Here is a 26,245-nt window from a genome sequence, read left to right as displayed (position 1 = left end):
AGTTTCTTTGAAACTCTCTGTTTCTTTTAAGTTGTTAAATTTTGTCGAATCTGGTAGGAAGAAGAAGTAGAAGAGAACAAGAAAAAGTCAATTCGGTTGGTTAGTTGGCGAATTAGAGAAACGATGTTCAATTTCTGGTATGATTTTGCGAATTTTTTACCATCTGCTTCATTTGCTCTATATGAAATTGCGTGATCCAGACATTAGGTCTGTTAGCGATTAAGGGAATCTGGTTGTTGTGTTGTTTATTGAGTTATAATCATATATTTGAGATTTTTTGAGGTGAATTGACAAGTGTAGATTTTGCTCAGCTGTTGATTTAGGGTTCTTAGTTTACTGATATTAGATATAGAATGATGTGCCCTTAATGCAACTTTCAAGTTTATATCTTGAAATTTTTGAAGCTGAGATAGTAGTTGATGATGTTTATTTTTGTTATGTACATCAAGGGGATCAAAAGACCAACAACAAGGGCAATCTCGTCCTCAGGAAGCTTCTTCACAGTCGCCATGGTACCCACCTTCTTTAGTCAGTTCGCCAAGCTCATCCCGGCCTCAAACTTCAGGTCAGATTGGAGCAAATGTTTCACCGGGTGAAGCAGCTGGCATTATCGCCTTCTTGAAAGACAAAAGGTTTTGCTTGTTATGCAAATGTTTGTTTGTTATGCTTCTCATGTATTGCGGTTTTTTGTATGCTTTCTTTTTGAGTAGTGTGTACTTTTCTGTAGCGTGGATGAACTCAGGAAGCTTCTCTCTGACAAAGATGCGTATCAGCAATTTCTGCTCTCTCTTGACCAGGTCAAAATCCAGAATAATGTAAGTCTCTAAAACAGTCGGTTGATTCGTTATTATCTATAGGTCTAAGAATGTAGCTTCGTTAGTTATGTTTTGATATTATTCATTGGTGCTCTTTCAAATCTATTGCATTGATATTGTTTGAGGAAGCCTTTATCATGGCATCATCGCCAGTAATTAGAGCTTTCTTGTTCTTTGTTATAGTCTGTGGACGTTAATTGTTTTCTGCTTTGCTTCTGTCCATCAGATCAAAGATGAGCTCCGCAGAGAAACGTTGCAGCTAGCTAGTAAGTTCTCTCTGCTTCATGTCATTCTACAAGAAACTTTAGTTCAATCCAGATATCTAAAATTTTCATGTGGTCAAATTTAACAGGAGAGAACTTGGAGAAGGAGCCACAGATAATGGAGCTCAGAAACCAAGTGTGTATCAAGAACCAACTTTCCATGATCAGTGTACCATGTTTTACCTTTTTCATCTCTTATTTAAAAATCTTTACTTATTTTACAGTGCAGAATTATCCGTACAACTGAGCTCGCAGCCGCGCAAGAAAAGCTTAATGAGCTTGAGAGGCAAAAAGAAGAGATCCTCAAATTCTACTCCCCTGGTTCTCTTCTTCATAAACTTCAAGGTATCAAGTTATATCATTGCAATGAATTCTCCCTCGTCTCCTCTTCTCTACTTTGCTTGTGTCATCACACTTCTATACACCTTTTACTGGTTTTGCAGAGGCTATGAATCAGGTGGATGAAGAATCTGAAGCCCTGCAAGAGAAGTTCCTAGAGAAAGAGATTGATACAGTAGCATTTGTGCAGAAATACAAGAAGCTGCGAACTACCTATCATCGACGGGCATTGATCCATCTTGCCGCTAAAACCTCAAACATTTGAAATTAAAAAGCTTTGGTTGTGTATTGTGACTCTCATCCCATTGTTGTAAAGAAAATGCTTTGCTGTTTAGGTTCATACTAAAGTGATTTGACATTGACATCAAAAATATGTGTTTTTCCTCAACAAAAAAGCTATAAAGCTTGAAAATCTCAGTAATCTGATAAAAAGATTACAAGAAAACCCCAAAGACGTATACATGTTTCGTTCTTAAGCAATCTCAGAAAACAGACGACATAGTCTTTAAGATGTTTTGAACACATCTGTCTCTCTCTTCCTCACTGGTCGAGCAGGCCAGCTTCCTTTAATGCACTCTTATACTCTTCCTCTGAGTTCCACGACTTGATCTGCAGCAGAGTTTTAATGGTTGGATACTGTTTTAACAAACACTTGAAAGACATATAGCAGTTTTCATAAATCTTATTATACCTCCTTAACATTTGCTTCAAAATACTTCTCGATCTTCTCCATCACCTCTTTATCCCAGCCATCATCAAGCAGCAAGTTGAATACCGCTCCTACAATACAAATACATAGTTCAGAGACTGATAAGAACTTATGGAAACACTTGAGAAAGAAAAAAAGAAGAATCAAAACTCACCTTTACGACCAAACCGGCCAGCTCTCCCAACCCTGTGAAGGTAGACCTCATAATCTGGCTCTCCGGTGTCATATTTAGTGGGAAGATTATAATTGACAACCAAATTCACCTGCAAGTAGTATTGTATATAACCAACAAAAGGCATTAACTACATAGCACCTTTGAGGAAAAACGAGAAGAAAGGAAAAGGGTCAAAGGACAATATTTACCCGCTGTTGGTCAAAACCTCTTGCAATGACATCGGTAGCAATGAGCACTTGAGTAAGGCAATCTTTAAACTCTTTAACTATCTTATCCCTGTCCGATTCAGACAGATTACCATGGACACTAGTAACGTCATATCCCATTTCCGCAAGGGCTTTGTGTACCTTGTGAGCAGACGCTTTTGTTTTCACAAAGATAATGGTTTGCCCAATATCCCCAAGCTCCATAATCTGATCCTTGATGACTTCGATCTTGTTTTTCTCCTTTGGGCAAACAACTTTATACTGCTTCACTGAGTCCAAAGCCAGATCCTCTCTTTTGACAAACAATTGGTTGGGATCTTTGACTGTCCTTGCAACAAAATCTTTGACAGTTTCGTTAAAAGTTGCCGAGAAAAGAAGAACCTGTTGAAAAAAGGTCAAGAACACAAGCACACAATCAAATATAGCACGAATGTCTTCTTAAATTTAGCACATACATATGTCTTCTTAAAATATGAGGCTCTAAACAACAAATAAAACACAGCTGAGTTGCTTCAATTTACTAAGAGCTTCTGAGCACTGAAACAAGTATAACTATAGAGGCTCAGTAGAATATCTTGTGCCCCCTAGATATCACGATAGATATGCCACTAGAAATCAATTGTCATCCTACTTATAATTCAAGAAGCATGACCAAATCAGACACTAGTTTAACAGACCTGGAAATTGGGATTAACTCTCCCAATGTCTTTCATTATCTTCAAGGAATCATCCCTAAAGCCATCCTGCAACAGCAATGAATTTTTAATTATCAACAACATATGAAGGGAAAATAGTATCACATTATACAGAAGTTAATCATTACAGTTGAGAAATTAACAAGACCAAGTAAAACAGAAGAAAGAGCATACCGTAGCAAGCATATGGTCAGCCTCATCAAAAACCAGAATCTTCAAATGATTTAGACCTAGTTTCTTAAAAGCCATCCACTTCTTAAGCGTTCCAGGGGTACCAATCACAACATGAGCAGAAACAGGAGCTCGTCTTGGGGCTGGTGATGCGCCTCTCGTTGACTCTGGCACAGCCAACTCAGCAGTGATCCCAGTATACTTCCCCATCTTCTGAAGAACTTCCATATTCTGTCATTCAATCATTCAACAACCATACATGAATTAAGCTCTTAACACGTTTTCCCAAGTGGACAATCAAATTACTGTAAGATCATTAACACTAAACTAAACTAACCTGATTAGCTAATTCTCTAGTGGGACAAATACAGAGCGCTTGAGGCTCTCTAAGTGTCGGATCAACCCGACTCAACATTCCAAGAACGAAACAAGTTGTCTTTCCAGATCCGTTATGCGCCTGGGCAATCAAATGCTTGTGAGGCGGCGTCATAATCATCGGCAAACTGATTGCTTGGATCTTGCTCGGCTTTTCGAATTTCATCTCAACATACAAGCCTTTCATCAATTCAGGTGACAAGTTCAAGTCTTCAAATCTACTTGCTGATGTATATGGCGTGTCACCAGAAGTAACCTGCAAAAAAAAACTCGAGAAATCAAAATCATCCAAACAAATCTGGAAATCTAATAACCCTAGACAGTAATTAGAATCATCCGAGAACTAATTTGCATCAACCGATTCAAAGAAACCTAATTTCTTCTAGTAAAACCCAGATCTAAGCTCTATTGGCAAGATTCAACACAATCACAACAATTCACTAAATCTAGCAAAAAGAAAAGGAAAGGGAATAGAAGTAATACAGCTTTGATGTTTGAATCTTCAGGTTCCTCAAGCACAGAATCACGTTTCTCTTCTTCATTAATGCTCAAAGAATTAAGCTCCGATACAGCTTCCTCTTCATCATCATCATCCTCAACATCGCCCCACTTTTTCTTCTCCGTCGTGGGCTCAGTCTTCTCGGTGCTAATAGATGCTTCAACGGAGGAGGATGAAGATGACTCAACGGTGGGAACTGTCTCTACAGTATCCGCCATAGCTATAGCCAACAAAAAACAAACAAATTAGAAACCTAAATCGACGAAAATCATCAACTTCTCCATTGATTCGTGAAAGAGCTGAGATTCTGAGAGAAGTAGAACCTTTGAAATATAGAATTAGAAAATCAGAGAGAAGGATGACGATGCACGAATGTGTTTTTGAAGTCTCGGAGACGAAGATTTGGGGAAAAAGTGAAAGACCCAAATAAATAAATAAGAAGCTGCCTGCTTTATTTTGAAGCTACTGTAGTAAGAATGTAAAACCCACTGACTTTAATTTCAAGCTACTAGTAAAAATGGTTCAAGTTAGCCACAAGTGAAATAACATAACCGACTCTACCTATAATTTTTACAATTCGGTTTATTTATCCTCTAGACAATTCGATTTCTTTTTTAGACGATCCAAAACAATATGGCCCAATAAGCCAAAATTGGCCACTCTCTCCTAATTTTTACTTCCATGGTGACATGGCCCAAACTCTTGCTTTTTCGTTGTAACATATACACTTCGTAAGCTTTTTAGTTTTTGCTATAATATTCAAAAAAAGCTTATGACTTCTTTTTATGTACAAGAAAGAAAATAAACCATGATGGCTCAAGCACAATAGAAGAAAGAAGAAAAAACCCATGATGGTTTAACCACAATCTTTGAGGGAAATAGAGGGGAAAAAAAACACAATCTTTGAGGTGGATTCCACAATTACCTAAGAAATTATTACAAGAACAATAACAAAAAGTTTGTGGAGCTCACACTTTGTTATAATGATATTTTGCCAATATTCAACTTTGTTTTCCTCAAACATATCATCTCTTATCAAGAAAACTGTATTCTATCAGAATTTTTTATTGATGCCTCCAACGGTTCAACAAGAACAAAAATTAGATTAGTGAAGTATTGAGCAATCAATCAATCCAGATTAGATGATCTCTCATTACCCGTCTGTTTATCGATCGAGCTACCCTTCAAACCAAACAATCAATCGGATTGAGATTCAAATTACCGAATTGAAATTCCGCGCTATGACGGAAGTTTATGTTCGAGGAAGCAAAAATATTGTTGATTATGGTCCAAGATCAATGACCAAAGAGACTGACCTCACATACAATTTCCACCTACTCTATTGCACTAGCAAATGCGTTTTCTTTATCTTAAACATAAGCATGGGGAGAATGATTATATTTGTATAACATGCATCATCTTCTTAAGTCTCCATTTTCTCACCACTATCTATCACTATCCCTTTCTCTTCTCTCTCTGTTTCTCTCTCTTCTCTCTCTGTCCTAACGACCTGATTGCATTAGACAGGAAAGAAAAGGAATGCAAGAGATGAGAGTTACGGGGTTTAGAGTTCTTCTCTTGGTTTCTTGTTTCTTCTGCAAATCCAAAGGAGCTATTGTTCCTGCACTCATTATGTTTGGTGACTCCATTGTTGACGTTGGCAACAACAATAACTTACTCAGCATTGTCAAATCCAACTTTCCTCCTTATGGCAGAGACTTCATCGACCAAAGACCCACCGGAAGATTCTGCAACGGAAAACTCGCAGTAGATTTCTCAGGTAAAGTCTTTTTCCCAAAACCACATATCTCTCTCTCTATCACGTTCATATGCTCTCTCTCTTTTCCTAATCTAATTAGTTTTATATCTGCCTACTCATGTCTAGCCGAGTACCTTGGTTTCTCTTCATACCCACCTGCATTCCTAAGCCGAGAAGCAAGTAACGAGACTCTCCTGATCGGCGCCAACTTTGCATCAGCTTCTTCAGGATACTATGATGCCACATCTGTTCCATTTGTAAAGGAGACAACACAGTCAAACATCAATACACACATACCCAAGAAATGATCCATAAGGCTTTACTCTTCCTTTTGCAGGGCGCGATCTCCTTAACAAGACAGCTGAGCTATTACAGGGCGTATCAAAACAGAGTAACAAGAATGATCGGGAGGGAGAATGCGCGCAGGCTGTTCTCTAGAGGTATCCACATTTTGAGTGCGGGATCTAGCGACTTTCTTCAGAACTATTACATCAATCCTCTACTCAACATCCTAAATACACCTGATCAGTTCGCTGACATTCTCATGAGATCCTACTCAGAATTTATCCAGGTACTTCTAAGTTTAGTAACAAACTGTAGAACTCGATATTCATAACAAGGCAACCATATGAATGTGCAAATTTACAAGAAACGAAACAAAAAAAAGAATCGTATCAGTTATTTACCCTTTTTTTGTGTCAACAAGAATCATACTGTCACTTGTAACAGAATCTGTATGAACTAGGAGCAAGGAGAATCGGAGTGATATCGCTACCGCCGATGGGTTGCCTGCCTGCAGCTATCACTCTTTTCGGTGCAGGAAACAAAAGTTGTGTTGAGAGACTGAACAACGATGCTATCAAGTTCAATACCAAACTTGAGACCACAACCCAGTTATTGATGAATAGACACTCAGGCCTCAGGCTCGTCGCCTTTAATGTCTATCAACCTTTCCTGGACATCATCACCAACCCAATTGACAATGGTACGCGCCTGCATATGCAAACTTTAAATCCTTATTCAACTTTAAACCATGATAGAGTGAGCTATTCACAGGAAGAACTTCTCAGATATTTAATCTAGTTAGCAACTAACAAGGTACCATTAACGTCTTTTTATTTTTTAAATGTCTAAACTGCATGTATTCTAGGATTCTTTGAAACAAAAAGGGCATGCTGCGGAACAGGAACAATAGAAACATCGTTCCTTTGCAATTCTCTATCCCTAGGAACGTGTGTAAATGCCACAGGATATGTGTTTTGGGATGGATTTCACCCCACAGAGGCTGTAAACGAGCTGTTGGCTGGTCAACTACTGGGTCAAGGGATTTCTCTAATCAATTGAATTGAGTCGTCCCAGTTGGATTGAATTCAAACTGTATACCTACAAATAGCTACCAAAGTGTGTGTCTCTCTCTCTCCCTCTTCTCTCTTTGCTCTTTTTCTCTCTATATGTATAACTCACAAATAAGAAACAGATTGTGTGCGCGTGTGTGTGACTGAATGTAGAAACTACCAATCTGGTCTGTGTGACTGTGTGATGGTCTATAGGTCCAAGCTTTGTTTATGAAGATCACAATCTTTGGTATTTTATTTTTGTTCGCACTTTAACATTTCTAAAGTTGATTACAGCAAGAATTTTGGTAGAGCTCTAAACAAATTAAAGTTTGCTGCTATGTGAACATCATAAAAAAATTCAGGTTTGGTTAGACATATAAGATTTAATAAGATTCTATATCAGCTTAGTTGATTATCATATATTCATATACAACTACCAAGAAGAACCAAGTTCCCATCTTAAGATAAACCAAACACACTGTGTACACCAGCCCTACTAATTTAACTGACAGAAGCCATATAGATTGAATAGAATAAAGGATAAAAGGTCTAGTTGCATCACAAGATGAATACCTGGTCGGAGGTCTCTACGAGAGTTCAAATCCTGCATTTGAAGTAATCGCATACAATAGTTTTTCCCTCATAGTGCTTGCTCGTTTATACGTTGGAAGCTGAAGAAATCCACAAAGAAAGACTGAACAAAAAAGATACAGGAATCTTCACATGTAGACTACAAAGATAACAGAACAATTGAAACTTCACCTTAAGAGTATTGTAGCACGTAGATGCAGATGGAAGCCTTTCTACATCTTGTCCTCCAATAGCAGCCCAAAGAGAGGTATCACAAGAGACCTGCAGAATATGAAAAAGCACAAAATTAAGAAGAAAAAAAATTACCAAACAGAATATCACACATACATTTCTAAGCCAAAGTTCAAAAACAAACTTTATGGATGATGAAGGTTGGCTGCAAGTATTTGAAACCAAGGAGTGGTGCCCGAGAACAACTAGTCACAAATTTGAGGAGCAAGCAACGTTCACTCGGTTCAAACCCTTTCATGACCTGAGACAGGATCCCCAGAGAGAAATTATACTAGCCGCTTTCAATATCTCTGCATATGTCATAAATTGGCAGACAGAATAGGAAGAAAAGGAAGATATCAGGACTTCTGAATATGAGTTATCACCTCCCAGAAGATTTTGATTGTTCGACTGCTATCACTGTAACCACCTGTGTATTTTGTATTCCTCCGTAAGTCATCCACATCGATATCATGGTTTCCTCCAGAGAGTAACTGCACAGAAAATTTTGTAAGACAATAGCTTTGTACAAGAGAAAAAATCTAGAGATCATTACATGAGAGCCGCATACCTGATTAAATTCATGGGCATTAAATAGTTTCAACCAAGCAGGAGATATAAGGTCAGTCAATCCTCTGTAAAATGCATTTGAAAAGGGCACAATCTGCATTCAAGACATAGGATAACATGTTTACCTCATTAATTATGAAGTAAATTTGTTTTGCAGGAAGATTGACCTTTAGATTATTTATAAAACGAGAAAAAAGACGATACCTGCCGGTTGAGTTTATAGTCAGCCATTGCATGAATATATTGCATTTTGTTCTCATTCGTAACTGAAATATCCTTCCCACCGGGTTTAAGCTCAGTTATGCTCATTTTCCCACAAAACTCTTCAGTGACTGTGAAATCCAGACAGAGTTCCTTCAAATCACCATCATAATGCTGCGTATAAACAAGAGTCTTGATCTCAGAAACCCTATCTTGTGATACTTAATGCAAGATTGAATTTTGACATATGAGGCAACAGATATATCAACTGCGACGGTTTTTACCTTGACATACATGAGGTTCCTGTAGAGCTCTGGATCAAGCCCTGATAGTTCATCAATAAAGCTATAACGTCCCAAAAGCTTCTGGATGAAAACGTGTGAAAAAGAGTAATCCAGCAGTATTCCCTCGTATAGAGCTTTTCCAACAATTCTTCCAAGAAACTCAATCATCTGAATTCCGTTCTCAAGGTGCCGTGCAGATGGGCTAGGAACAAGCAACCTATCTGAAGTAGGGGTTTGCGAGAATAACCCATACCTTTTGGAAAAGGAATATAATGGACATACCAATAAAACAAAACTTAATCCATTGGACAAGTAACACCATAGACTAGAATAAAGTATGCATGCATATAGAAGAGCTTACTCAGTAGCAAAAGCTGCTTTTGTTATATCAGTCAAAACTCTTTTGAAAGGCCACCATAGTCTAGGCCAGCCTCAGGAAGGCCAGACTCATTCACAAACGAGACATGGATGGATGATTTTAGCCTGCTACCAATTGAATTCAGTTGTTGAAAACCATCTTCAACCACATGACCTCGACGAACGACTATCTCTATTGACCTCGCACCAGGTGCATCCACTTCACCAGCCATTTTCCTTGAAGCTTTATCCCTGCTTATAAACTCTCTAAACACATGGACCCTGCAGGGATAACAAAACATGAACATCATTCAACAGATAAAGAGAAATGAGGAGATACGTAATAGTTAGTTAGAAGTTATTGTAGCACACAGAAAAAAGACATGGATAGGCTATGAAGGGTAAGCAATGTAAGACTACCTTTCCTCAAATGGAAAGACATGCGGAGTAATTGTTATAACAGAACCCATGCTTGGAGACGTAAGAACATCACTGGCTGGTAAAACCTCATGAGTTCTGGCAGCAAATGCAATTGGAGGTCTACTAGTTCTACCAGGTGAGAGCCACAGGGCAGAAGGACAAAAAGGGTGCCTGCAATCTCTTTCATACAATAAATGCAAACATCTGATAGCAGAATCCATCAGTTGTCTACTCTCAGGACCTATGCCTCGCAACAATCCATTGTAAACGAGTGTATTAAGCATTGATGCAATTCTCCGTTGTTTCTCTAGCATAAAGGGGACCTATATGCCAAAACAAATCATTAGTAAATATCAGACCAATAACATATAAGCTGCAGGAAACCATATAGCATATTTACCTGCTTTTCATAAAACTGTATGTCATCAAGAACAACGAGTAAATGCGCATAGGTTGCACAGAATAGATGAAGCAGGGATGACACTTCTTTGGAGATACCTACAGGACCACCTCTCAGAGTTTCCACATCCCATACATCATTAGTTGACTCATTAACCTGGCTTGATCCTGGTTGATCACTAATACACTCCATATGTTCACGCGGTCCCGGTGATTTACCAGAAAACTTGTTTAGCACATTCACCCACTTGTTGACACTGTCATTCTTAAGATGTTTCAATTTCTTCTCAGAAGGACTTCTTGTATTCCATGAAGTTTTAGCAGATCCATGAGATGCATCGTCAGCAGTGCGACCATTTTCAGGGATTAGGACACTCTCTAGAGAATTCCACAAAGAGACAATGTATCCGGGACAGAAGGATAACATGTTAAGGACAGGCAAAGGTCCAAGGACAGGATTCAGCACGCAGAAGATTCTCAACATGCATGAATATAATCGTGCTATATCAAGCAATCCTAGTGTTTCTGATCCTTTCTTACTATTCGTTGTTGATGCATCTTTATCTGCTATAACACAAATTTCTTTCCCAGAAGCTGCCAACAGTTTTGCGAGATGCCACTGTTGACATACTGGTCGAAGCATTTCCACAAAAGAAATCTTATCTGAATTTCCTTTCCCAGCCTCATTTGATGTGGCCTCAATATCAAGATGAATATCCTGAATTCCAACATTTTCAACCTTAGACAATAGATTCTCGGCGAGAGTCACAATAACATGAACATACAAGACATAAAACATCTCTGGATTTGATTCTTGTGGATCCATAAAATCGGTTTCACTAACTGTTGCCAGGGAAATGATGTTCCCGATAACCCATCCAACAGAAGGTATCTCCATGGTACAACTTTGCTTCTCTGAATGCTCCATTTCCGATATTCTGGTCAAAATTTTGTCCTTCAAAAGCTGCTGTCGCCTGCGACGCTTTAATAAGTCCTTCGATTGTTTGGAAAAAAATAACCAGTTCGTCCAAAAAAGTGACAGAGATTTAAAACAAGTCAATCAATTTTCCCAACATTCTTTTTGAGACTTTGACAAGAAATAAATTGGTCTAAGAAAATATGATACGAGTTTTACCAATATGGTGCGAAAGCTTGGCATTAGTATGCTCTTGTGCTTCAGTGCACGTATGAGAGCGCTTGGCAGGCAGAAAACGAGCCGAGGAATCGTCAGTATTAGAGAAACATATTCTTCAATAGCCAAATTCGAGTCCGGTTGGTAGTCATCAACAAAAGCAGGCTGTTTCACGTGGAATGGTCGTAGAGCCAAAGTTACTGCACTTGTAGTAATCAGCAGTCTCTCATCTCTATGTTTGGTTAATGTCTTGATATATCTCCTAACTGCTGAGTAATATCCACTTTTACAGCTCCCTATAAACTGAATGATCATCTTTCCAGCTGTTTCTGCATCTTCAAAGTTTTCCTTTGTAATGATCTTCCAGCTTTTGGGATCAGTTAAAACAATAAGAATACGTAATAGAAGGGCACAGACACCAATAACATCTTTTATCCTTTCCTGTGAATAATTACACTCCATGAGAAGGAAAGAGCAGAGAGAAATCATCCTTCGTGTTTGACAGGCCCATGTTTTACTTTCTTCAAATGTACCAACTGCTAGAGAGCAAAAATTGTACCCCTGATCTGCAAAACACAATAACAGCATCCATTCAAAAATTAATTCTCTCCTAATTTGCAAGACAAATGATTCAAATTCAAGCGAAAAAAAGGAAAGAATCATACCATTAGAGTTGATGCTTTCCAAAAGAATCTTAAAGCAAGTTTGCATGCAGTGTATATCTCTAGACTGTATCTTTTGATGTTGGACAGATAAAGATCTGATAAAGAAGAGAAACGGTCTCAATACTCTGCTTGATACCCAACTTTTGGTCAGTGAATCAGAATGGCAACTTAGTAAATTCTCCCACTGCTCTCGGATCTCTATAGCTGCCTTCTTTCTCACAATATAAGACCTCCAAACTCTCTACAAGTATTGGAAAAGATGAGGTAAGTTTAAGCCTAGGTCTATGTAGGAGAGATAAAAGTCCCATAAAACCAAAAACGAAATCCATAGATTCCAACTCAGAATAAGCCTAACACAAAAGAGATTTTTATCGATAGCCCGGGTTTAATTTCTGTTCACCAATAGGAGAAAGAAGAAGTACCTGAATAAAAAGAGCAGCAGCATTAGCGCGTCTTGCATAACTGCGTAGCTCCCTTTCTTGTGAGACTTTAGCAAGCAAAGCATCCCTTGATATCTCCCCGCTGCTGGCACCTCTAAGGGACACCTGATCAGATTTCATTTAACAATCACAGATGCACCCATTTTTAAAGACATCATTTTCCCATGAAACTAGTTGAGATTCCCTCCGAAACAGTCCATTCTAATAGCCTAGGTTTACAATTCAGGCATCGTCTACACTAACAGAAGCTTAAAATTCCACCGAATCTGAGTGCTATAAGAATTAAGAACCCTAAGTTTTCTAATTTAACATCGAATAAAAAAAAACAAAGTTCAGATCGAATTCGAAAGCGATGATCAGAGAGCATTGAAATGGTTCAAGTTCAACACAGTAGCAGGAGAAGAAGGATGAAATAGATACCTTGTGTTTGCGATTCAGGTCCATTGGATTCGGAAATTATAAATCTTCTTCTTCTTCTTGGTCGTCGTCTTCGTATTGGCTTCGCTTGACGTCAAGCGCTTCGTAGAAACTCCAACCAGTTTTTTATGACGTCAGCTTTTTTAACTCATAATTGAACTTAATGTCATTAATTATTTTTTTACTTTACCATAATTGTTTTTGTTTATTTTTTACAAATATTTTGTTTTCAAATGGACTTAACCACTTGACGAAAGGCACGTCTCCGTTTTCAAAACAATATAAGTATACTTTTTAAAAACAATTTATGATACTAAATTAGTAAATAAAATTACTTTAATAAATGTGGGATCTATGCACTGTTAGTGGCGCTAATCCACATCCACAACGTTGAGCCTAAAATTAGAGTGGAACTGTGGAAGGTTTGACGACGACACAGGACACCTGAAGCATGCGTGGTTGTTTACTAGCTTTTGGAAATGAGAGGCAAAAAGGTCTTTTACTCTTATAATAAATCCGTGATGAGTTTGATTAACGTTTTCCGATGATCGTAAAATTCACCATCGATACACTTCCATATTTAAAGGGTGACAACAATGAGCCATTGTCTACTTTCCCCTGTTGCAGATTAATCCACTACAATTAATAGTTTTTTTTTTCTCTATTCGCTATTTCGCTCAAATACAATGAAAAAATAGTGACAATGATTACATTAGAAAAAGAAACCTTATTAATGAACTTAATCCAAAAAAAAAATCAACTTCCAATCCCCATATATATGATCGCTCATGTCGACCATCGATATCGGTACATCGGCTCATACAATGAGTCTGAGAGATTATACTCAAAACAATTAAATAACTGAATTTGGGGCCTGCGTGCCTGGCTTTGGGCTTTGCCCTTGTAATTTGGGGCCTGCGTGCCCTTTTTTCGGCTTTTGCCTCGTATGTTGGGCCTGCGTGCCTTTGTTGGCCTTTTGGCCTTGTATGTTCCCCTTTGGTTTTTTAATGGAAATTTAAAATAAAAAAAAAAAAAAAAAAAATTAAATAACTGAAGCAAAGTAAAAGTGTGTTTAAACAAAAGCATGACTAGTATATGTTGATTATGTATAAGCACTTGAAACATAATCAAAGGAACGAGAAACCACTGCTTGACCAAAACGAGAAAAGATGGAAAGAAAATAAAACACTTTCAGAAATCTCTATATATAGGCAATATATTTGATGAAACCTAAGCTAGTGTACAAGTGGTTTCAACAGCGAGCCTAGGAGCTCCTTTGCAGTGGCTCGGACCAAACATCTCATCCGTAACCAAAAGGTAACACTCTTCTTTTTTAAGACAATTCTGCACAAATCAATACTAACAATAAGATTCATTGAAATATTTCTTAGGAATTAACATTAGTGTTAGTTTATTTTGTTAACCTTTTTGACGATCCTCATGGTAGCTCGTGCACCGCAATTGCCGTGTCTAAAGTGTCCACATGTACCACTGGGATTGCCATAATCAGCGAAATTGATCTTTGTAATAACATATCCAGGTTCGTTGCAAGAAATAAGCGTCAGAGGACCGAGATCAGGTTCTTCATTCGTACACGCTACATGTTCCTTGCCATGTTGAGGAGAATTAGTGAGAAAACGTTTCTGGTCACCGTCGATTCTGATGCCTCGTGCATCATCAGAAACATCGATCTTTGAAGCTAAACTAAACAGAGATGAATGAAATAGAAGAAGAATCAAAATGAAGCCATGATTATGACGACAATGTAAAGTATCCATTTAGTTTGTTTATGTTCTCATAATCAAGGTATCAAAAATGTTTAAGTACAGACTACTTATATATAGGTATATTTAACTTCTTCTTTTTTACTTTTTTTTTTTTTTGTTAAACTTGGATTAATCAAACTTTGGAGAGGCAAATTCGTTTGTAATTCTATATTGGATAATTGGATTTAAATGTGGCCACGAAATTTCCTCTCAATTTGTAGTTCTATAGTTTTCCATTCTCTTGTTTTTCTTGGTTTTCGGAGGAGTTTGGTGAAAGACATTCATGTTGACTTTTTCCACGATTACTTATTAATAGATTTACATCTCCAGGGAAGAAAAAAAAATTAACAACATTTTAAATTTTCATAGACGTGCGATTAATTTGTTTCATAAATATATGTTAATTGGTCTTTAGATTTTTTCCTCTGCTAATTGATTTGTTGTTGTATAAAGGCCAGAATATGAAAGTACGTATGTTTAATATGTATCTCATGAAAGTTCATTTGTGTTCTTACATTCCCACCCAACTAGTGATAATTCTATTGTCAAGTAAATACGTATGAAATAAATGATTTCGAAATTATAGGTCAAAATTAATTCAGATACACCTCTAAATTTCACAATTATATTCATTGTTTTGAATTGTTTCCTTAGTTTTATCATTTGTCCAGTTGTTCAAGTTTTAGGGAAATTTGTGTCGTCAGGCTAAGTTTTATAGCTTGTGTTGGTAAAAATAACATTTTCAAAACATTTTTCCGAGTGACGACTATGTTGTATATATATGCACATAACTTACGTATGCTTCAATCGAGTTTGTGTAGGATTGGTGACACATGTAACGCAAAAGCTTGGTTTGTGTTCTTCTAGAGTATTGGCCTTGTCATTCCACTCACTAAAGAAACAGAGGTTCAGAAGTTTTCTGTATGTTTATTATGACTTGATTCACATACATTTATAGTCATCAAGAGATAAAGAGATGCGCTATACAAAAGAGATCCCTTAAACATCAGGAAATCAATAGTAACTATACATATCTTGTGAAGCATAACTGATCTTCCGTGATTGCCTTGTTGCCCAAACAGCATCACGACCAAGTTTTCTTAACCATGTTAACTTTAACCATCCTCTGAAAGCATAATTACTTCATGTATTTTTATGAAAATATCTAAATAATTATTTTATTGTGGGATTTTTCCTTTTAGTAAAATTATTTTCGAACTAATTAATGATATAAATCTATTAATTATACATAAGAAATATTTGATTAAAAATATTAGGATATATGATATTCATGGTGACTCTAATTTCATTAGAATTAAATTTATTGTCACAAATATCTTGGAGTTCACTAGGGTTTTTAGGCCCAAGCCCAAAAACCTACCATCAACAAATATGAAACAAAAATGTATAAAGTTGATCTAACGAATCATAATTAATATACGACAAAATTTTCCGCAATTTTGCAGAAGCCAAGCCCTAGTTTGATCAAGAACAAACTTTGATCACAGCGAGGAAACAGAGAAATAAAGAATCACTTAAGCAGTAGAAACCTAAGTTTTTGTACAAGTAGCTTCAACAACGAACCAAGGAGGACTCTTGCAATGTGTCGGACCAAACATCTCGTCCCCTCTCCCCAAAAGAAGTATACACTGCCATTTTCCAAGACAATTCTGCATGAAATAAATAATTATAAGATTTATTGAAATATTTATATATCACTCTCCATCAAATAAAGGTGAAACCAACGTAATGAATATATACTGATATACATGTTCTAATTGGCACCTAATGTCTGGATTTTCCATACCCCAACTAACCATGGGAAGGAGTTTTTCGCAAACTCATTTCGTATAAAACATTGTACCAAAGCTCAATGAACAATGTATGCATACAAATCAATATATGCACAATGTAAAAGCAAACAACAAATTGATGTGTGTCGCTATAAGTATGCCACTCCGAACGGTTAAAACATACTATTAATGTTAGTTAATTTTTCTAACCTTTTTGACGAGCCTCAAGGTATCGGGTGCGCCGCAATTACCACGTCTAAAGTTACCACAATCACCACTTGCATGGCCATAGTCGGCGAAATTGATCTTTGTGAAAACATATCCTTTCTCTTTGCAATCAAACATCAATACAGGGGCCCTAGACCTGTTTTGGTGACGACAAACTGGAATCTGATTGCCCAACTTAGGAAGAGAACTCCCAAATTCACTACGAGGGTTAGGAATGGAATCAGAGAGATTATGTTTCCGACCAACTTCGATTTTGATGCCTCTTGCATCATAGTTAACGTCCATTTTCGAAGCTAAACAAGAGATAGAGGAAAGAAACAGAACTAATATGAAACCATGACGATGACAAACGGTAGTCCCCATTTTTTTTTTTTTTTTGGTAGTGAAAATGCTATTAACATACTAGTACGGATTGAGTTATATATAGGTAAAAAAAAAAGCCTTAAAGAAATAAAGTCTGTTGGAGAGACGAAGTCGAGTGCGGATGTGTCCGCAAAATTTTCTGTCAATTTTTCTTCTAATTCTTGGATTTCGGAGGTGTTGGTGAAGGACATTATTCTGACTTTTCCACGATAAGTTATTAATAGATTTCCATTTTCAGTGGAAAAAAAAATGATTTTTCTTCCAAAAGAGAGTTTAATTAATTGGTTTCACAATTATTCGTTAATCTTTAGAGTTTCGTCTCTGCTAATTATTGATTTTATTGTTATATTAAGGTAAAAAAATTATGTTCTTCTATTTTTTTTTTTTTTTATGATCTTCTCTATTTGTGTGAACGTAAAAATGACTTAAGATTAATTTTGCTCTTTACGTAATACTGTTTTAGAAGATTAAAAGGATTTGCTTTTTATGTTTTAGAAACAATATTCCCTAGTCTAAGAAAAATGACTCCGGTATATATTGTGAACGTGTTTAAAAGGATTGTGTATATATTACCGAGAGTATATGGGCCGTATGTTTAGGCCCATTACGTTACGTGTAGTTCACGACATTGTCGGTTGTTGTAAACCCAAGTAGTTGTCTCTATATAAGACATTGTGTTAAGGTTTAATAAAGGCAACACAGTTCAATATCCTATTCTACATGGTATCAGAGCTTCAAAGCTCAAAATCCTCTTGTCTTTCTCGATAGTTTTGAGCTTTTGTTAATAAAGTATGGCTGTTGATGTTTTATGATCATTACGCATAAATTCTAATTTGATCATATTAGACGAGTACGAGTTTACTCCTTGAAACATTAATTAATATGTACGATGAACATATATGATTCTTATAACGTGCGGTAAAAGATATCGTCATGCCTTTAATTAAGCTCCACAGCTCAACATACAACGAAAAGATCTAACATTAAACAACCACAGAAGAAGAGATTTGAATTCGTGAATAAACTTTTTTTAAAAACCTAACCTTTTACCAAAAAAAAAAAAAAACTTTTTTTAAAAAACTTAATTAGGAAACAAAAGCCTAATTCGGTGGATTACGTAAATCAACAACATAAAGATGCGCTGCATTAAAACAATAAATTGAGGAAAATTGTAAGAATCATTTTCCCTTAACGTAGGAAATAAGTAAGCTTAATTAGGTTTTTTTACAAATAGCAGAAAAAACGAAGTTAACAGGTCCTTTACAATGCGTCGGTCCAAACATCTCGTCTGTAATATAAATCCTACACCGTTCTTTTCCAAGACAATTCTGCATAAACAAAAATAATAATAATCGATAAGAAGATTTATCGTCAAACAGATTATTAATGTTGATGTACTTTGTAAACCTCTTTGACGAGTCTCAAAGTAGCGGGCGCGCCGCAGTTTCCACGTTTAAGCGTTTCACATGATGAACCACTGGGCTGACCATAGTCAGCGAATTTGATCTGAGAAAAAACATATCCTTTATCGCAAAAAGGTGCATATATGATACCATCCTCAGACGGGTTATTTAACCCGCATAGAGGATATTCTTTGCCCTGTGGAGGAGATCCTCCACCTTTTGAATTGGAGATATGTTTCGGATCACTGTCGATTTTAGTGCCTCTTGCATCAAAAGAACCGTTGATTTTTGTTGCAAGATTAGAAACCGATGAAAGAAACATAACAAGAAGCAAAATGATTAAGCCATGACAACGAAGAAAACAATGTGAAGTTTTCATTTTTTCTGTTCTCTTACAAATCAGAAGGAAAATGAAAATTCTAAGCAACTTAGATATATAGGTGTGCTTTCAAAATATATTCTTGTTAGCTTAAATTTGTATAAGGTTTGTGTGCGGATATCACTACGAAGTTACTATCAATTTGTCCGTTTAGCTATATATGTTCTAACTTATTTTTTTTCTTTTTCACTTTTCATACTTCTTGGCTTTCGGAGGTGTTGGTGAAGGACATTCATTCTGACTTTTTCAGAAGATACTTAAATTGGTTCCTAAAAAAAGATAGTCTAATTGGCTTCACATCCCATAGATCTTAAGACTTTTGTCTCCGCTAATTGATTGTATTATTATACTTATATATTTGGATATATTATATATCTATTTGGATATGATTTTAGACAAGTCATATATATGTCTTCTTACATATGCTTCATTGTTAAGAAGGGTTGATTGGTGTGAACATGAAGATTGATAATTTTCTTTATTCAGCTTATAAGATACTATCGACAAGATTCCTCTAGCTCATGCCTTTCACCCCAACAAGTTAACCTAGTTTGATCCTGAAAAATATTGCTACATCTTCTTTCTTCGTATATGAAACATAACTTTTTGTTCCTCAAGTCGATCCTTACCAAGTTAACTTTTTGTTACTTGTTTAAGCAAACTTGTACTATTGGAGTTTTTTCTTTTCAAATTCGATTGTAATTTGAACTAGGTTAGCATTCAAAAACATCAAGTTTGGCGGCGGTATGCATTCATTAATTGTTGATTTGTTTAAGTGTTTGTGGGCTGGTATATCTTCTCATAGTGATGTGGAAATAGCATGTTTTATTATAACACTCTTTTTTTTTTGGGGATCAAATAACACTCTTTCTTATGCATATATATAATCGGAAAGAAAAGGAGTTCAATCAAATATGCATATAGGAAACAAGAACCTGATTCAAGGGATTGCTTAAATTAGCAACATAAAGATGCGCTCTATCAAAGTGATCACAATAATTTGATATTAAAAAAAAAAAAAAGAATACAATATTTGTTATATATAAGAATCACTAATCCTTTGAGTTCATTTTTTTCTTACAAGTACCGGAAAAAACGAATTTAACAGGTCCTTTACAATGGGTCGGACCAAACATCTCGTCTGTTACTGGAAACCAACATTCTTCTTTTCCAAGACAATTCTGCATAAATAATTAGAACAATAATAATAAGATATGGAGTACTAGCTAGTACTTATTTCAAACAGATAATTCATATGTTTAGTTAAACCTTTTTGACGAGCCTCAAAGTAGCGGGTGCGCCGCAGTTTCCACGTTTAAGCGTGTTCTTTTCACAGTTACCAGTGGGTTGGCCATAGTCGGCGAATTTTATCTCAGCGATAACATATCCTTCACCACAAAAGATGGGCAATATATCGCTAGGCGCCGGTTTATCCATGCATATTGGCTGTTTATTCGGTTGATATCCTCCAGATTTGGAACTGGAGAGAACACGTTTCCGATCAATTTTAATTCCTCTTACATGATAAGAACCGTTGATGATATTCTTTGAATAGAAACAAGACACATAAGAAGCGGATATAACAAGAAGCAAAACGATGAAGCAATGACGATGAAGAGAATGTGTAGTTTCCATTTTTATTCTAGTTTTTGTTTCCCTTATAAATCAGAAGGATGTTGAAAAATGCTAAGATGGCTACATGTAGTTAAGTATAAACATGTAATGTTTTGATATTGATTTAACATAAAATAATAATATTAGTAATTAAAGTTTCTTGGAGATGCGAATTTGTGTGCGGATGTGGCTGCGAAATTTTCTATCAATTTGTCGTTTAAATTTTGTTCTATCTTCTCCTCCTTCTTGGCTTTCGGAGGTGTTGGTGAATGACATTTCTTCTGAATTTTCCACTAAATAATAGATTTACATTTTCATTAAACAAAGTATAACCCTATATAGCCTTAATGCAAATCTATTATTTCTTCATAATAATACAGCAAGAAACCTTCTTCTACCTAAAGGAAGTGTTTACACAGAGAACCAAAAGATTTGACTTCACATATATTCAAGAATTGCTTCAGAAACAATACATGGATCTTAAGATTTGGTTAAACAATACTAAAATCGAGCAAAAGATCGTCTCTAAAGCAAAGAAACAACAAACCCTATCAAGAAACCAAAAGAAACACACAGAACAAGCAAGAAATAGACGAAGTCATCATCTACATCGCATCAAGAAACTGAGAATTAAAACACAAGAAAGAAAACTAAACAAGGCTGGTTTTGATGAATCCGCTTTCACTCAAAAGCCCATTGATTCTCCCTGAGAATCTCAGCTTCTTCCTCTGGTGTAAAATCGTTCTCGATCTTGAAGTATGCGCGAATCTCCTCTGGAGTTTTTCCTGAGAGAAAATCAGCAACAGTTTTACACGTGAGATCAATAAGGCTTTGGATATTGAGATAATTCGCAGCCATCATAACATCAAAGACAATCGATTGTTCCATCTTCTTCATGAATTCAGTGTCCCACTTCTTGAGATATTCTTCTTCTTCGTTCTCGACGACGTGCTTCTTGCAATACTCAATAACCAACAAGAGGATCTTGCTTGTGACGTTTGGAAGCGGGATTCCATTATCGGCACACTTATCTTCATCCATACCCTTTATCATCGCCGATTGGAATGCCACCGCGCGCTTCGTCGATCTGAAAAGTATCACCATCGGAGCTCGTCACCACGATTATCTTCTTTGACATGGTTACTTCGTTATGGGGGGATTTTTTCTCTGGAAGCAACTTGATGAAATAAGATTGAAGAATAATGGAGTAATTAGGTTATGAACTTATGCGTCTGTGTATTTATAAACCCTAATTGTCAGAGTCGGTGGATTACACCAAGCTGAACTAGGTCGAATTTATAATTGGCCCAATTTTATAGGTTCGGCTCAAAACTTGATCAGATTGGATTAAAGAAAAAAAAAAAAAGAATGAAATTGGTTGGTGTTTTTATGTGATTCTCACTTTAAGATTTGGTTCGGGTTAGTCTTCACATTTTATTTTTCTTTGGATAAAATCTTCATATTTTTTGTTGTGATGAAATGTTGAGTAATCCGTTAAAAAGTTCGATAAAACTTAAAAGATATGGCATACATATTTGGGGTTTGCAATCAAAGAGAAAAAAAGATGTAACAAAAACACAAATATGCAAAAACGTACATACATATTCGGGATTTGCCATCAAAATAAGCTACACATACATATAATCTTGTAAAAATGAATAATAGATTCTAGTGTTCCTAGGTTTTCAAAAAAAAAAATATATATATATATAGTGTTCCTAATAATATTTACCCTAATAAAGCTATGAATTCACGTATGCATAGGAAAACAGAAACAACCCTAATTTGAGTAATTAATTAAGTTACATAGGACTTTTTCAAAAAAAAGTTACAAAGGACTTGGACTAAATTCAAATTAATATTAGAAACAGAAAAAAAAAATTGAAACTCTGAAATAAACGTGTAATAAAGTAGGAAACAAAAGCTATTACATAGAGATGCGATACGAAATTACGAATCATTTAAAAATAAAATCCCTTTAACGTGGGAAACAAGAAAAAACTAAGTTTTTCTACAAGTAGCGTCAATAACGAGACTTAGAGCTCCCTTGCAGTGGCTCGGACCAAAAATCTTGTCTGGAACAAACAACTTACACTTCTCTTTCCTAAGACATTTCTGCACAAACAAATTAAATGATAATAATAAGGACACTACTTGAAAAAATATTTGTATTTGTGATTGATTTTGTTTACCTTTTTGACGATATTTAAGGTATTGCTTGCACCGCAGTTACCGCGTTTAAATTTCCCACAACTACCAGTGGATTGGCCATAGTCGGCGTAAGTGATCTTAGAAATAACATATCCTCTTTCACAATCAAAATCCAATGCGATTGGTTTATACCATCCTTAGCCTCCCTATGATTCGCGCACATTGTATATTCCACGGACTCGCTAAGAGAGGAATTAATGGAGCTAGAGAGACTACGTTTCTGGTCACCGTGAGAAGAAACGTCCATCTTTGAAGCTAAACTAAACACAGAGATAAGAAACATAACAACAAGCAAAATAAAGCCATGAAGACAACGGCAATGTTGTGAATCTCCCATTTTGTTGTTGTTGTTGTTGTTGTTGTGGTGTTCTCGTTAATGATCAAAAGGAATATGAATATGCTAATTAGGCTATTTATGGATAATTTTATTTTATTTTAGTATAATGTGGGTATGGTCGTGAAGTTTTCTCTCCATTTCTCGCTCTCCTTCTTCTTGCCTTTCGGGGGAGTTAGTGAATAACAACAATCCTTTTGACTTTTATACGATTACATAATAACAGGTTTGCATTTTCAGTAGCAAATAGAAGAAAATATCTTTCTAACATAAGAGAGTTTAACCGGTTTCACGAAACACATATTTCACAACCATTACATTGATCTTTAATTTTTGTTCTCTCTGCTAGTTGAGTTACGTTTTGTTATTATATAAAGGCCGGAATTTCATAATTTCCTTTTTTCTTCTTAATTCTTTCATTTTTCTTTATCATGTATATTATTACTTCCAACTAGTTATGTTATTCGATGAAGCAAATGTGGAAATGAGAAACGTAGTGTACATTTAAACATCTTAACCAAAACAAACAAAACTAGAGCTTTGGTTTATCTTTTCATAAAAGAGTGGTGAAAAAGATTACCTCCATCATTGAAACAAAACTAGTCATACTTGTTTAGTGTTTGACTAGACATCTCAAACTATATCGATTGCATGAAGCTTAAAGAATGATTTAACTTTGCCAAGTTAGTTAATTTTTTAAAATTATGGTGATGAGCATATTTTAATTTATTGTTAAATAGTTTGATAAACACTTGTCTCCAATACATATATGGATTTGTATTAACTTATCTTTATACTAACACAAATAATTGAAAGAAAGAACGAAAAATCGATACTTTGATCTTAGAAAATAAGCATTTCTTATCTTGGTTACGTTTTGTAATTATAACATACATTTCTAATAGAAAAATTGACCTGTTATTTTTACTTTTTAAGTTATCATAAACACCAGTATTATGACTTCAAAGTCTTCAATGATGGGTTTCTTGTAAAAACAAACTCCAGATCCTTTACTTTTTCGCAGTAAGAATTTTGTTGAACAAAATAAAAAGCTCAAGAATTCACACAAAATGTCGAATTTTAGTGTGATACATTTTTTTCAGGAGTTAAAGTTTATATATCATTTTTACAATAGATATATATTCATACTATTTTTTTTTAATTTGGACCCGAAGCACGAGAACAGCTGCAATTTATTCGTTCATTCTTTGTTTTACTTCCGAACAAGAATATAAAATTATCCTTGTCAATTTTGGTTTTGGATATTTTTTTATAGGGAAAATAATATTAAGACGACAACGAGTATTAATAAAATAATGAATATATACATAGCATCCTTATATAATAAATCATAAGTCAATTCACAAAAAACTGCAACCCTTTCCATTTGACACGTGGCGTAAGTCTCAAATTTTAGTCTTTCACTTTTTTAAACATAAACCTAATTATTGGAGAAGAAAAAAAAAATCAATTAAAAAAAGGATGAATAAAAAAAAAAATAGTTTTTTCAACTGCTCCACGATCTCTTCGCCCATTATCTCTTCTTCCTGCAACTAATATAATTCTCACTTCATAAAAAATCAAACTAAATCCTCTATTTGTTTCGTCTTCCCATCAAAAGCCAAAAATTCAATAATCTAGATCCACAGAGAAAACGAAAAAGGCGAGATTGAATCGAAAGAAAAGGAAAGAAATGAAATTGTTGGCGAAAAGGTATGATTCTTCACTTTAGAGGAACCTAAATTATGATCCAGATAACATGGGCATTAGTTTTGTCTATCAACTGTTTGTCAAAATGCATGACAAAAAACTTTAATTTTTTATGTTTCTAATATAGAACACTTAGTTGACGAACTAAATTAGATCTATTTTCTGATGCTTTTTGTTTGTTGTGGCCAAAATTTTGCAGAGAGGATTTAGAAGGTGACATTGAAATCAACAAAAAATCTCAGCATTCAAATATAAAACCAGAGGAAGTCTTAGCTTTAAAGTAGATTGTTTGTGGCGATATTCTGTTATAACACCAAAATTTGATTCCTTTGAACTCTTTTCTTTCCAGGTTTTCCAATAATGTTATATGTGTGTATACTACAAAAAATGCAGGGTTCTCATTAATAAATCATTTTTGCATATTGTAGCAAATTCTAGAGTTAAAAGGCATTCCTAATTCTCCAAAGTTTGTTTTTATGAATCAATCTTAACAGTTTTTATTCCATTTCTCCCATGGACTTAGATCTTTAGTAAGAAATGTTATTCAGATGTATTCATCTTTCATACCTAATTCTTATTGTAAAATTGTTTACCTTACGATTACAAAATTTAACATTAAAAGTTTTTAATATTTACTAATGAATATTATATTTGCTCAATACATGAAGGCTTTGATTTCAACCTTCACAAACAAGAGCATCATCAAGATTATGATTGTTTTCGAAAAATTATTCAAAACATTATTGTGCTATCGTTGTTTGACCCGTACGAAGTACGGGCTTAACACTAGTTGTCAGAATATTCGTGTACTTCCTCTGCATGTTTTACTATTTTTAAAAAGTTGTGAAGTACGTGTTTAAGAAAAACACCAAAAACAAACAAATTTTACTATAAAGAGTAATTACCACCCTCTTTTTTGATTTTTCTTCACCTCAATAACTTAGCACCTTGATAAAATTTAACTACCCTTTTGACTAAGGTAGGAGAGAGGTAATGTGGTGGAAATATAGGAAAAAAGTGATTCGAGTCTTTTTGTTATTTCTTTCTAACGGTTTACAAATTTTCATTATCATCGGCCACTATACACACTTTACATGTAAGAAGACACGATTGTCTACAATTATGAAGTTATTATGTGTTTGTCCACATATTGTCTAGTGTATATGCATAATGCATTCTATATGTTTTGAAACGCGTACGTACATGCATGCATTATATAGATATACTTACATACATATTTCTCTTCTGTGCATACTTTTTTTTTTGGGGGGCAAACTTCTGTGCATACTATGTCTTTACAATTTGTTTAGATACTACATACAGTATATATAAACCTATTATATTATGCATCTTAAATTAATCTCAACACGCATGCTCTCCTTCTTTTTACTTCTGAACAAGAACATAGAATTACC

General features: G+C 35.3%; 10 protein-coding genes across 10 annotated transcripts; 2 read left to right on the top strand and 8 right to left on the bottom strand.

Moving 5' to 3' along the window:
* The first annotated feature begins 2 nt into the window (after positions 1 to 2).
* LOC9312258 (vacuolar protein-sorting-associated protein 37 homolog 1) lies at positions 3 to 1,805 on the top strand. Its single transcript, XM_002877856.2, has 7 exons — positions 3 to 137; positions 450 to 632; positions 728 to 815; positions 1,042 to 1,081; positions 1,168 to 1,214; positions 1,303 to 1,423; positions 1,522 to 1,805. The coding sequence occupies exons 1-7, from the start codon at positions 124 to 126 to the stop codon at positions 1,680 to 1,682; spliced, it is 654 nt and encodes a 217-aa protein (XP_002877902.1). The 5' UTR covers positions 3 to 123; the 3' UTR covers positions 1,683 to 1,805.
* On the bottom strand, positions 1,748 to 4,694 carry LOC9313970 (DEAD-box ATP-dependent RNA helicase 38). The gene is made up of 9 exons (XM_002876143.2): positions 4,571 to 4,694; positions 4,232 to 4,467; positions 3,711 to 4,004; positions 3,377 to 3,604; positions 3,185 to 3,250; positions 2,490 to 2,888; positions 2,281 to 2,389; positions 2,109 to 2,197; positions 1,748 to 2,026 (listed from the first exon to the last, which is right to left on the bottom strand). The coding sequence occupies exons 2-9, from the start codon at positions 4,463 to 4,465 to the stop codon at positions 1,958 to 1,960; spliced, it is 1,488 nt and encodes a 495-aa protein (XP_002876189.1). The 5' UTR covers positions 4,466 to 4,467; positions 4,571 to 4,694; the 3' UTR covers positions 1,748 to 1,957.
* A 636-nt stretch (positions 4,695 to 5,330) lies between these two features.
* On the top strand, positions 5,331 to 7,598 carry LOC9312257 (GDSL esterase/lipase At3g53100). The gene is made up of 5 exons (XM_002877855.2): positions 5,331 to 6,027; positions 6,133 to 6,263; positions 6,344 to 6,577; positions 6,736 to 6,991; positions 7,157 to 7,598. The coding sequence occupies exons 1-5, from the start codon at positions 5,787 to 5,789 to the stop codon at positions 7,348 to 7,350; spliced, it is 1,056 nt and encodes a 351-aa protein (XP_002877901.1). The 5' UTR covers positions 5,331 to 5,786; the 3' UTR covers positions 7,351 to 7,598.
* On the bottom strand, positions 6,569 to 13,148 carry LOC9312256 (E3 ubiquitin-protein ligase UPL7). The gene is given in 16 exon segments (XM_021025499.1): positions 6,569 to 6,999; positions 7,917 to 8,014; positions 8,106 to 8,195; positions 8,290 to 8,406; positions 8,531 to 8,638; positions 8,716 to 8,808; positions 8,919 to 9,089; positions 9,200 to 9,452; positions 9,561 to 9,594; positions 9,597 to 9,838; positions 9,977 to 10,299; positions 10,377 to 11,339; positions 11,511 to 12,073; positions 12,173 to 12,413; positions 12,595 to 12,717; positions 13,033 to 13,148. Coding segments are annotated over 15 exon segments (3,429 nt in total). The 5' UTR covers positions 13,057 to 13,148; the 3' UTR covers positions 6,569 to 6,999; positions 7,917 to 7,930.
* A 615-nt stretch (positions 13,149 to 13,763) lies between these two features.
* On the bottom strand, positions 13,764 to 15,426 carry LOC9312255 (beta-galactosidase). Its single transcript, XM_002876141.2, has 2 exons — positions 14,454 to 15,426; positions 13,764 to 14,373 (listed from the first exon to the last, which is right to left on the bottom strand). Exons 1-2 carry the CDS (start codon positions 14,805 to 14,807, stop codon positions 14,260 to 14,262), a joined length of 468 nt encoding a protein of 155 aa, XP_002876187.1. The 5' UTR covers positions 14,808 to 15,426; the 3' UTR covers positions 13,764 to 14,259.
* A 650-nt stretch (positions 15,427 to 16,076) lies between these two features.
* LOC9312254 (beta-galactosidase 11) lies at positions 16,077 to 17,222 on the bottom strand. Its single transcript, XM_002876140.2, has 2 exons — positions 16,799 to 17,222; positions 16,077 to 16,465 (listed from the first exon to the last, which is right to left on the bottom strand). Exons 1-2 carry the CDS (start codon positions 17,177 to 17,179, stop codon positions 16,346 to 16,348), a joined length of 501 nt encoding a protein of 166 aa, XP_002876186.1. The 5' UTR covers positions 17,180 to 17,222; the 3' UTR covers positions 16,077 to 16,345.
* An 871-nt stretch (positions 17,223 to 18,093) lies between these two features.
* On the bottom strand, positions 18,094 to 19,165 carry LOC9312253. Its single transcript, XM_002876139.2, has 2 exons — positions 18,587 to 19,165; positions 18,094 to 18,507 (listed from the first exon to the last, which is right to left on the bottom strand). Exons 1-2 carry the CDS (start codon positions 18,959 to 18,961, stop codon positions 18,394 to 18,396), a joined length of 489 nt encoding a protein of 162 aa, XP_002876185.1. The 5' UTR covers positions 18,962 to 19,165; the 3' UTR covers positions 18,094 to 18,393.
* Positions 19,166 to 19,887: 722 nt separating this feature from the next.
* LOC9312252 (beta-galactosidase 9) lies at positions 19,888 to 20,762 on the bottom strand. Its single transcript, XM_002876138.2, has 2 exons — positions 20,231 to 20,762; positions 19,888 to 20,142 (listed from the first exon to the last, which is right to left on the bottom strand). Exons 1-2 carry the CDS (start codon positions 20,594 to 20,596, stop codon positions 20,014 to 20,016), a joined length of 495 nt encoding a protein of 164 aa, XP_002876184.1. The 5' UTR covers positions 20,597 to 20,762; the 3' UTR covers positions 19,888 to 20,013.
* Positions 20,763 to 20,964: 202 nt separating this feature from the next.
* On the bottom strand, positions 20,965 to 21,931 carry LOC9312251 (SKP1-like protein 6). The gene is given in 2 exon segments (XM_002876137.2): positions 20,965 to 21,652; positions 21,654 to 21,931. Coding segments are annotated over 2 exon segments (456 nt in total). The 5' UTR covers positions 21,714 to 21,931; the 3' UTR covers positions 20,965 to 21,256.
* Positions 21,932 to 22,360: 429 nt separating this feature from the next.
* On the bottom strand, positions 22,361 to 23,349 carry LOC9313969 (beta-galactosidase 15). Its single transcript, XM_021025733.1, is given in 3 exon segments — positions 22,361 to 22,690; positions 22,768 to 22,914; positions 22,917 to 23,349. Coding segments are annotated over 3 exon segments (468 nt in total). The 5' UTR covers positions 23,124 to 23,349; the 3' UTR covers positions 22,361 to 22,576.
* Between the last annotated feature and the right edge of the window lie 2,896 nt (positions 23,350 to 26,245).

The sequence above is a fragment of the Arabidopsis lyrata genome, assembly GCF_000004255.2.
Source record: "Arabidopsis lyrata subsp. lyrata unplaced genomic scaffold ARALYscaffold_5, whole genome shotgun sequence".
Lineage (NCBI taxonomy): Eukaryota > Viridiplantae > Streptophyta > Magnoliopsida > Brassicales > Brassicaceae > Arabidopsis > Arabidopsis lyrata.
The sequence above is the reverse complement of the archived record's forward strand: the minus strand, read 5'-3'. Positions and strand labels throughout refer to the sequence as shown.